We start from the raw sequence: 11,025 nt of genomic DNA on the forward strand, positions 1-11,025 counted from the left end.
TTGATTATGAAAGAGTATCGGATGTTTGCAGAAGTGTAGCTTAATACCTCGAAAACAAAGGCGAAGGTGGATTATAATCGGAACTATTAGTAACACTCTATGCATAAGATATGAAGGCAGATACAGATTGAGGTCTATTTTTCATTGACATCGTATCTCTTTATTGCGTTAAATGAATAAAAATAATTCGGGAGATTTATAAAAATCGAAAAAAGAGGCCAAATTCCCATACATAAATCCCAACAAAGGCGGTGGCTTAACAAATCATAAAAGATCATAACGCAAGAAATAAATCCTCACAAAAGCTCAACGGGTTAAAACAAAGCTCGTTTGTCTTTCGATTACCGATTACTTAATCTGCCTCATTAAATGGCGATTACAGGGACTTTACTTGCATTTCTTTGTTTAAACATTGCATTAAACAGCATTACTTCTGAAATTAGAGTTTGTGATCTAATTCCCATAACAATGAAACGTATATTTAATAGTAAATTCATTCGTTCAGCACTGATGAACAATACGATGGTAAGGTTACATTTCCCACCAACTATCTAGAGTACCTAATTATCAGTAAATTAGATTTGGATATTTGAGATATTAAATAGCAACGAATATGTTCGGTTGCAATCAATATCTTCTTTATTTGAGAAAATTTTTTATACAATTAAAATTACAATTAAAATTACGACTAACTAAACGATAAAACTATGTCCCCCAGAAATGCACAGTTTGAATAGCTAATCTATATGATGACTTGAAGTTCATAAATAATAATAAAAATACACACAGTCACAGACAATAATAACTAAGATGCGAGGTTGATGTTATTAGTTTAGGTATTTACTAGAAAAAAGTACCCACTTAACGTTTCAAATAATCTATGATATTTTCTCCACAGTTGCCCTCATAATCTTCCACCTCTCTAGGCTCAAAGCTACAGGTTAAATTGAGGTTTTCCAAGATATCACTGTTTTGCCAAAACTCCATTCTTTCCTTGTAAAATCCTCTGGATATTGTAATGTTTATTCCTCTAATGGCATCTCCTGCAAAATGCAACACTTCCATACCCTCGTTTAGCAACCTGTAGTTGCAGTATTTCTCCCTTTTTCCACTTAGCGGATTCCACCTTTGACGAAATGGTTTCACCGTTGGGTTTGGATCTCTGGAACAAAGATGAGGCAAAAGGGAAACTTGAAAAAGGATTAGTAGACAAATGTTGAGTTTTATTGTTAAGTTTCTAATAGATTTACAAAAATGTTATTAAAGATTTTGTAATGCTTTCCGGTGTGGTTTAATAGAAAAGGAAAACTGTGTCACCTTGAATGCAAATAGAGTATCTCTAAAGCCTAGTCCAGACTATACAGGGTGTCTCAGCGAAAACAAAATAGAGTAATTTTAGGGTATTTGCCGATCAAAAATGAAAAATTGCCGAAACACGTAAAGTTAGTTAGAAAATGGGAAACATTTTGCGCATATTTTTTAAGCACCGTGTTCAACCCTTACGTAGGGGTGATATTAATCCTAAATTTTTTTTTCATGGAATGACTTATCGAGTGATACCTCTTTTTAAAGGTCTTTATAACCTATTTTCAAAACACTTAAGGTTTTTTAGCTTGGTCAAAAATTTTGTGAAATATTGCAACTTAAACTGGAATTTTGCTTACTTAAAAAATGAAACAAACACTTAAGGAATTCAACAATAATCAATCGGAATTTCAGTACCTGAAGGATTTCGATGTATTAAAGTTACTTTTAATATTTTGCTTACAAATTTAGTAATAGTATATTCAATTACAGAAAGAGTTTAAATTACTGAATTTTTCTTTTCTAATAACTTTTTCTAACTACCCTAACTAAACTAAACCTCTTTTCTAATAAATGAATATACATTTGGAAAGGTAATTGAAAAACCTTTCAAATGAGGTATAATTCAACCCCTTTTCCTATTTAAGGTTTTAGTGGTTGTTTTCACCCCCACTAGACGATGCATGCAATTTAATAGAAAACCGACTTAAAGAATGTCTCTCTTGAAAATGAAATCGACGTGTTTTTGCGCCTTTACATATTCTATAAGTAATAAATAAAAATAACTAACAAACAAGTTTTTTTATTGTTCACGTGTTATTTAACTGAGTTTGTATTGCGTTTTTTTATTAATTTTAACATTTCAAATTTATAGCTTTATTTCTCAAAAACGAATCGATATATTCTGAATCGACACCATTTTTCTGGTTTGAAAGACTTTTAATTTTAGGTGTCACTTGACCCATGTTTTAATTTTAAAAAATCAGCCATTTTGCGCTACCGGTGACGTAAGCAACATTTCAAAAATAAACAAATGTCAAAAAGTAGTATTTTTTGATTTATTTAATAATACATTTTTAAAATAATAATTTGTTTAAAAGTTAAAGGGGGGTAGTATTGGAGATAAGTACGGTATAATTTGGACTGGACTTAAAGACAATATCAGGTCATCCCTCAAACAAACACATAGCGGCTTTTCGGTTACAAAATGATTGCCTAATTTTTCGAGAAATATCGGCAAGGAGCAATTTAGTAGGACGAACAATGCGCTTTTCCCTTTTTTTCCAGACAGTACTCAGTACTTACCCAAATTTTGCAAAATTTGCCCACATGTTGGTTAGCAACGTTCGCATATTTTTATCTGCTGAACGCCGGTTGATTTGACAAGAAAATAGAGCTGGCGAATTAAATAGGTATATCAATTCGTCACAATGGGTGGTACCTGTAAGACAGTATAATTAAAAAAAACATGCATTTCCTGTTTTTGCTAACCCCAGTGGAAGTCCACTGTTTCATTCGTGTTTGAAAACCAAGGAAGGTAACTGTTTTTCCCTTCATACTCGAAACTATACAGATAAATAGGAGTGTGCGCCTGCCTCAGGTGAACCCCCAAAGATTGAAACATGGGGTACATAAAAGTCCTGTCAGAATAAAGCTGGAAATTATATTGTTGAACGCTTCCCTTTTTGAAACATCACAAAACTTACATTTACCAAACCCTCAATAGTGTCTCTGTTATCAACAGTCTCTTCACCCTTAAAGTAGAAGCTTAATACAGTTTCGTATAGAAGTTTAACATCGGTAGTGCTCAGTTGGAACAATAAGAGAATATTCGATAGTATGAACTCGAAGTTAGCATCCAGACGATTTCTATTCTTAGATGAGCGCACAAGTGCTGGAATATATAAAATAAATGGACTGAAATCTCGGAAAATTGGAAAACTCACGTGCAGCCATTATATTTCCTTCGTTTTTGGTGACCCCGGTCATCCAAGGAATTCTCGCTGACTCTTCATTTAAAATATACTCCAGGGGCATTTTAGTTAAAAATGCTTCCCTATTTTTGTAGGTCTTTTTTTCTATTACCGGTCCAAACACGACTAGAGGATTTGTGTAAAAGACCTAAAAACATTTAAAATAACGAAATTTGTTATAAATATATGACGATTTATTCACTTTAAATTTATCTTGAGAATCCATGATTTCCTTCGCCGGTATACTTCTCAAGCAGTTCATTAAAATGCGGTTGTTGGTTATATTGCTACATCCCACAAAATTTGCTTGAATGTTCGTCATATTCTTCTGAAGAAGGTTAAAGGGAGTGGCCCAAAGGGCCAATGCATTTCCGCTCTGTGATATGGCTCGATTAAAGTATACTAAAATGTAAAATAGACATTTCCGAAGACTCCTCAAAGAGCATATTTCTAACTTAAGGACCCGTCCAGGGAATTTCATTTGAAAGATGCACTTTTCCACACGAAGGTCGAAGCAGTATATGTCAGTGTCAAAATTTTTGCGTGTGATTTAACAGTGACATGCGTGCGGCACAGGGTCAACGCACATGCGCTTGTAGGAAAAACAACATACCTGACATATGCGAAAGGGACATTATCGCACTCAATTATTGACAGAACTCGCCTTCGCGTCGTTAAGTCAACTGCATTCAGTTTTGTGGTAGAAAGGTAGTCTCCGCAGTTATGAGATAAATAGATATTTAAGTCTCTGAAGGTTAGTTGCAGATTCTTGTAGATTTGCATGATTTTCTTAGCGAATTATGTAAATCTTAACGATTGTAAGTAAACTTGAGGCATTTAAAGAAAAAAATCAGTGGCGTAACTCGTCTAGAAATGCATTTACGTTTTTTTAAATTTGTAGATTGTTAACCCATAAAATCTACCAATCAAGTTTTTAAATTTCCTGGGTTGTACATATCTACAGACTGTGTGCATCCAGATATCTCTATATATATACAGAATGGCCAACGTTTAACATTCATGCAATGTAATACCGAGTGTCCAGGCGAACTCTGGGCATAGGAGATTAACATGGGAAATCGGTTTTAATTTTTTTGCGCCTGCACGGATTATCCAATTGAAAAACTTTTACATAGAGCTCATAATACTCAAAACTGGTCATCAACCAGCGATTTTTTTAATCTTACAATTAGAGCCGTTTTAATTCAAAAATGAAAAATTTGAAGGTCCTGAGTAACCACTCGAGGCCATGATTGGTCAGAATTAAGGTCAGAATAAAAAAACAAAAAGTCATCAACAACATGAGCGTAAAAACCCCCATGCCGAATGAATTTTTTCTTTTTGCTAATTTCTAAGCAATTTTTAACTTATTAACGAGTTAATTTAGCGAAAAATCAATGAAAAACCTGAAGATAATTATCATGTGATCTGTTTTTTACGCTTATGTTGTTGGAGACTTTGTGTTTGTTTAATTCTGACCTTGACTCTGACCAATGGTGGCTTTGAACGGTTGTGCGGGTACTCAAATTTTTGAAATTTTGAGACGGCTTTAATTAGAAAATTGAAAAAATTGTGGAGTAATGGTCGGTCTTGAGTGCGATGGCCTCCACGTAAAAGTTTTTCAATTGGATAATCCGTGCAGGCGCAAAAAAATAAAAAACCGATTTCCCATGTTGGTCTCCTATTTCCGGGGTTCACCTGGACACTCAGTATAATTGAATGGTGTATAAATATACAGGTTGGAAATTATCCTGATCACTTAAGGAACTATGTTTACCTGCAGATTCGGGCCTCAACATGTGGTAATGGACACACGCCGCCCCAGCACTCTGGCCAAAAAGTGTAACATTGCGATTGTCCCCTCCAAAGGCACCAATATTCTCTTGCACCCATTTCAGGGCAAGCACTTGGTCTTTCAAAGCATAGTTGCCTGGAGCCTCGTCATCCAGTGTAGATAAGAACCCTGGAAACCAGAGTTACGGCAGTGCAATCCAACAGATTAGACATCTGCCTACCAAAAGGTCCAAGCCTGTAGTTGAAAGTCACTAATATAATGCCTTCATCCATTAGGTAAGAAGGTCCCAAATAGCGAGGGGAGCTTTGGCCAGCAATGAAAGCTCCCCAGTGGATAAATACCATTACTGCTGCTTTAGTAGTTGCTCCAGATACACACACATCCTGAATTTTATATTATTTTTCGTTAAGTTTAATGACTATTACGTACCTGAGGAACATAGACGTTCAGATACAAACAGTCCTCTTGCCCTTCAATTTCAGGGTGATCAGAAAATAAATAGTTCTTCTGTATACACGCTGGGGGGTCAGGAACCACACTGTGGCAGCAGGATTTTTCCAGTTCTTGCGGATTCTATGACATTCCAGATTAAAGCTTTGTCGTGCGTTAATTGCAAATAATTTACCCGAAACCTCAAACGTCCTATCGGAGGTTTCGCATATGGAATGCCCAGGAAACTAAAAAATTTATTGCCCTTTGAGGACGTCCCTGAAACCCTTATCAAGGGGTTGTAATACTCTAGCGTGGGATTGCAGGTGTCTTCTCCGGAATATTGATATGTAACCTGCATGAGGCCGCAGAGGAGCAGTGAAAGGGGTAACATTGTTGAAGTTCTGTCCGATCTAGTTAACTCTAAAAGCATTGAATAGAGAGTGTTATTCTACCACGTACGAACTACGTAATAATAATGAGTATTCAAAGGTCATTTGCTCCGAGATTAAACAAGTTTTGCAAACTGCAATGTGTTGTTATTAAGTATCGAAAATATGAGTTTATCTTCGTTGATTTGCCCTAAATTTTTTAAGCTTTTTAAAAGCCTCGCCTTTGCGCAATACTCATTAGATAACCGTAAAATGAAATAAGACAAGGTTTACTATAGTGGGGTCGTTTAATGATAAAATCACTAGTTATTCTTTCGATTGGTGGGAAGCTGGAATATGTAGCTCTAACCGTTTTCCGCATATTCTAATTTAAATCGAGGACATTCAACTTTCAAGATGTAGTCTAAGATTTTTCAAGATTTAAGGATTTTGTAGCAAAACCCTTACGAACTTTTTTCAAAAATCGCTTTGATCTGTAGATCACGAATCAAAGGCCCTTTTAATCCTGGCATGAATTAGGGCAATACATTTAGGAAAACATCAGTGTGATTTTATAGTTTACATATTAAGGTTTAATGTCTCGAACTCCTGATAACTTTGACAGGAAGATGATTTCCTCAGAAATGACGAAATCAGAGTCGAGGGTTGATCGATTATTCCTTATTCATAGCAATTATCTTGCTAGAAAAATTACCAGAAAGAGAGTTTGAGAAAGCGAGCCTAAATGAAAGCTTTGAACCAAATACAGAAATAATAATTTATAAAAGTACCTCCTCCCTGATTAACCAGAAAAAATAAAAAAAATCTATTTAGGAAGAATCACAAATAAATAATACATATTAGTTAACTTTATTAATATATCATTAATACTGATTTTTTTTAAAAAAGGAAAATATTTTAAAATCCGGAACGATAAAGAAATTAACCTGCAGTTAAAGTTGACAGTATATGGCCCCTATGGATATTAAATTTTGATGTGCTTTCACTTACCTTAAAAGTGGAGCAAAATCTAATTATTCAGTATTTTGCAAATATAAAAAAATGCAAAAAACCTAAACCAAACAACAGAACTAGGGACTCATGTTGGAACTTGACCGACCCAAAGTTCTCACTCTGTGTAATACAACAACATTCCTATATTCTTTTATACTTTATACAACATTCCGAAAATAAATATTAGCTATAACTTTGTTGTTGGCTTAGTCCCTACTCTATCGCGGCTTTTCTTAGGATTTTACCACCATTAAATCTATTTTATTCACAGTCTGAGATAACCCTGCTTTGAGAATTATTTTTAGTCATTCGCACATTTGTTCTTATCAAAGTAATTGGAAAATATTGACTTAAAAACGCACTGAATCGAAAAGAAAGGCCTCATTTGTACCATAACTTACCTGTTATAATACCCATCAGACTACTTACCTTGAAAACTTTAAAAACGCCCAGCACTATCTCATGCTCTGCATAATTCTGAATGGTAAAAGTAACTTAGATAACCCTTTTATATCTCAGGCAATGTTTAGATGTGTCGAGAAATATTAATAACTTTTTAATAAATAAATCAAGACATAACTACTGACATAATTCTTTTATCTGGCTGGAGATTACCTATATAACAATTATTTTTATTTAATTAATTTTTGTATCGTTTATTAAAAGCAAAACAAAGAACTTTGAGCAATACTTACCGTAGAAATTGCACTGGTAAAATTATGAAGTCTTTCTGGCTCTGCCCATTTCACGAATTTATTAACATTTAATATTTATTCACCATTTAGGACTTTGAAACTATTTAAATTTGTACATTTCGTAAAAAATGGGTCATAGCAGATAAACTTTTCGAATGCTTTTTTAATAAAAAAAAACATTCCGAAATTTGTTTTCCGATTATTCAACTATTTGGTGAGACCATATTTGTTGGTTTCATAAATTCATTTTAATGAGTTCCTAGAAATTTTTAAGAACCGAAAGCAAAGTATTTAAGGCAACTGATTTTAGATGGTTTGTCTTTCAACATCTGCTTCCTATGATTGTGCGAAGTTTGAAGAATTTCTTTAATTTAAAATGGCTTCTCATGGAAGTCTTGGTCAGAAACTCTTCTGCCAGCATAGACGAAAATGTCTATTTGGATTAAAATCTTTTTTTTTAGATAGGATCAAACATATGCATACGATGGTTTGAGAGTCAAATTATTAATGTGCTCTCGATTTTAAGTGAATGATGAAAACTGGAAGGCATATGCGTTCCAACCTGATTTGCGGAATCTTGTAGAGTTTAACTTGAGGTATTTTAAGGACAAAAAGTAGATAGTAAAATATACAAGGTGTTTCTAAAAGATTTGTACAAAATTCTACCACAAATTTCTGAGGCGAAAATATGACGATTTAGGCAGTGTTCTGAAAAATTAATCGCTCAAACGTAAAAAAAAATGTTTGCAGAGAGAACAGAAGCAGCTTAAAAATGATGTGTCACTAGTCCCTTTTGCCATTTAAAGTTTTTGAATGGGTGGCTCCGGGGACTAGAGGGATGCAGAAATTACTTCAAAAGCAAGATAAAATTTAGCCCCTGCTCAATTTGAAATTGAGATATTTTAGCATATTTCCCACATTTAGATGAAATCGGTGATTTCATGGGTTGTAAATTTTAATTGGTACACCCTGTAGACTCAATGATAGACGGGACGGTGCATATGCAATAATTTAATTTTCATCATTTATTAAAAACAAATATCAATAAAAATTTTCCAGTATTGTCTCATAATATTTTGGACAAATTTAATCGTGCCGCTCTAAAGCTCTTCTAAAGGGATGTTTTGCGCTTTCTTGACCTTCACCAATTAGAATTTGCTCCACAATTTTTCTGTATTTTTCTTCATCTTTCAATCCTTTCTTCATTTCCCTCTCAAGCTCTTCCCTTTCTCTTTGCTATTAAAGACTAATTAAGTAATTGACGTGGTTAAGATTAGCTAAAACACACCCTTAAAACGTTATTATATTGAATCTGCTTCTGTAAGTCATCCCTATACTGCAGAGCTGCTTGCTTCTCTAATCTATCACTCTCGGCCTGCAATCTCTCATTTGTTTCCAAGGCCATCTTCAATAGTTCATTTTCAGCCTCTTTCAGTTTCAACTGCTGTTCAGCTTCTAATTTCTTGTGGTATATTTGTTCAGCTCTTTCAACCATGACGTCCTAAACAAATTATCTGAAATTGCCCTCTAGGCATGAAAGTAGAATTAGAAATTAATACCTGTTGCAATTGTTGCTTTGCAAGTTGAATCTTCCACCTAGCCTCATCCTCCTTAGCTTCAACAATTTTGCTGTGAATTTCAAGCATTTCCATCAACTGCTTTTCTTCGAGCTTGCGCTTTTCTTTCAATTCTTTGAGATGCTTGTGATAGAGGGCGGTTTCCCTTTTAGCTTTCTCAGTGGCGTCCTGCAAGGAAGCTTGTTCTTTTTCAGCTTCAGCCTGAAAGATTCAGAAGAGAATTTTCCCGACAATTAAATTCGGAAACGCCACAGCTCTTTTTCTCAAACTTAATTTAACCGATTTTGAATATTTGACAGTTTACGAAATCTAAATAAAATTTTTCACGCCGTGTTTGAAAAAATTTGCTAAGTTTTCTTTTATTCTAAGCTTGACAAACTTCTTCTGGAATTAAATGTTCTTGTACCTGGGTGAGAGTGGCAAATGCCTGCTCTTGAGCATTCTCCTCCCTCTTTCTTTCGACTTGAAGCTGCTTGTGAATCTCGATTTGTTCTAAAATTTGCTTGGCCTCTTTGTCTCTCCTCCTTTTCTTCTCGTCCAAAGCTGAAATAAAACAAAAAAATTACTATGACGATGTGATAATACTAAAACATACTCCTGATCTCCTCTTTGCGTAGCTCCTCGCTCAACTTCTCCATCTCCAACTTGTTGTCTTGTGCCGCCTTGTCCATCTCTTGCTTCAGCAGCTGTTTTCCCTGGATTTGCTTATCCCAAATTTGTAAAGTCTCCTTTTCTTTATTCTGCCTCTCCAGCATTTCTTGCACTTCTCTATCTTTCTACAAAACATTTTTTTTTTTCATTATCCATAGCGAATATTATACACAACCGTACTTTCGCTTGTATATCTTTAAGGGTTAGCTCATGCCACATATTATCCAACTCCCTATCAGCCTCCCTCCTCGCCTTATTTTCCCTTATTTGTTGAAGCTGAGCATACTTAGACTCCATCAGATGTTGTTTGGATAATGCAGGCCTCAGTTCTTGACATCTGTCTCTGAACATTTTTTTCAATCATATTTCTTAAATATACAAGCTTACCTATATTGCTCTATCCTCTTCTGATGGACGACTTCTAGCCTTTCAGCTTCTCGTTTGGCCTTCAGCATCTCTGTCTTCTTCTTCATTTCTTCCATCTTCTGACCAGCATCTTCTTGAGCTGCACCTGCAGCTTCGTAGTCTAATTCTCTTTCTTCTTTATCAAGGATCTCACGGAGCCTGAAAAACTAAAATTTTAAACAGCTTCTTTAACGACTGCGAAAGCATGCCTGTGACGACGAGCTTCGATGGTGACCTCATAATCCTGCCATTTTTGCTGAATTTTATCTGCAAGACACTTCTGATACTTCTTCTTGACAGCGTATTTTTCGAAATGAGTTTCAAAGGCATCTCTAAGCGTCTGCTTCTTTTCAGTTTCTTCTCTAAGTTTGTTTGCATCCTGCTTTTGTCGTTGGTGATGCAGCATTCGGGCAAGCTGATCTGTGTTGGGTTGTCTTGCATACTTTAAAGTAAATTCATCTGTGATTCTCTGAGAATTTGAACCACGTGGAGAATTTGAACTTACGTGTCCATGGTATCCAGGGGATATTGAAGGGATTAGTATGTCTCGTTCGGTTGGTTCCTGCCTGATAGGTTTCCGGCAATTATTCTGTCCACCAAACATCTTTTCTGTGGATAACAGATATGCCATTTTTAAACAGTATAAAAGTCAAATAAGACGTGTTTACCTGATATAGCAATCGTCCATGAAAGATATTGTAAATGTTATTTGCTCGATACTTCCAAGGGAAACAGGCAGGTGTCCCTTTACCGGGTTTATCATTAAACTCTAAGGAAAGAGGGGTTAGAGGGAAGTAACTGGTTTCTAGG

General features: G+C 35.1%; 2 protein-coding genes across 2 annotated transcripts; both read right to left on the reverse strand.

Annotated features, from left to right (window-relative positions):
• Window positions 1-664: 664 nt before the first annotated feature.
• On the reverse strand, window positions 665-7,017 carry LOC136419809 (juvenile hormone esterase-like). Its single transcript, XM_066406365.1, has 11 exons — window positions 6,885-7,017; window positions 5,699-5,925; window positions 5,503-5,646; window positions 5,294-5,456; window positions 5,056-5,241; window positions 3,481-3,680; window positions 3,252-3,426; window positions 3,012-3,199; window positions 2,797-2,959; window positions 2,611-2,746; window positions 665-1,162 (listed from the first exon to the last, which is right to left on the reverse strand). The coding sequence occupies exons 2-11, from the start codon at window positions 5,894-5,896 to the stop codon at window positions 862-864; spliced, it is 1,854 nt and encodes a 617-aa protein (XP_066262462.1). The 5' UTR covers window positions 5,897-5,925; window positions 6,885-7,017; the 3' UTR covers window positions 665-861.
• Window positions 7,018-8,668: 1,651 nt separating this feature from the next.
• LOC136419814 (cilia- and flagella-associated protein 53-like) lies at window positions 8,669-10,819 on the reverse strand. Its single transcript, XM_066406379.1, has 9 exons — window positions 10,721-10,819; window positions 10,425-10,657; window positions 10,198-10,374; window positions 9,991-10,153; window positions 9,755-9,935; window positions 9,566-9,702; window positions 9,142-9,360; window positions 8,871-9,083; window positions 8,669-8,818 (listed from the first exon to the last, which is right to left on the reverse strand). The coding sequence occupies exons 1-9, from the start codon at window positions 10,817-10,819 to the stop codon at window positions 8,669-8,671; spliced, it is 1,572 nt and encodes a 523-aa protein (XP_066262476.1).
• Between the last annotated feature and the right edge of the window lie 206 nt (window positions 10,820-11,025).

The sequence above is a fragment of the Euwallacea similis genome, chromosome 3, assembly GCF_039881205.1.
Source record: "Euwallacea similis isolate ESF13 chromosome 3, ESF131.1, whole genome shotgun sequence".
Classification (NCBI taxonomy): Eukaryota; Metazoa; Arthropoda; class Insecta; order Coleoptera; family Curculionidae; genus Euwallacea; species Euwallacea similis.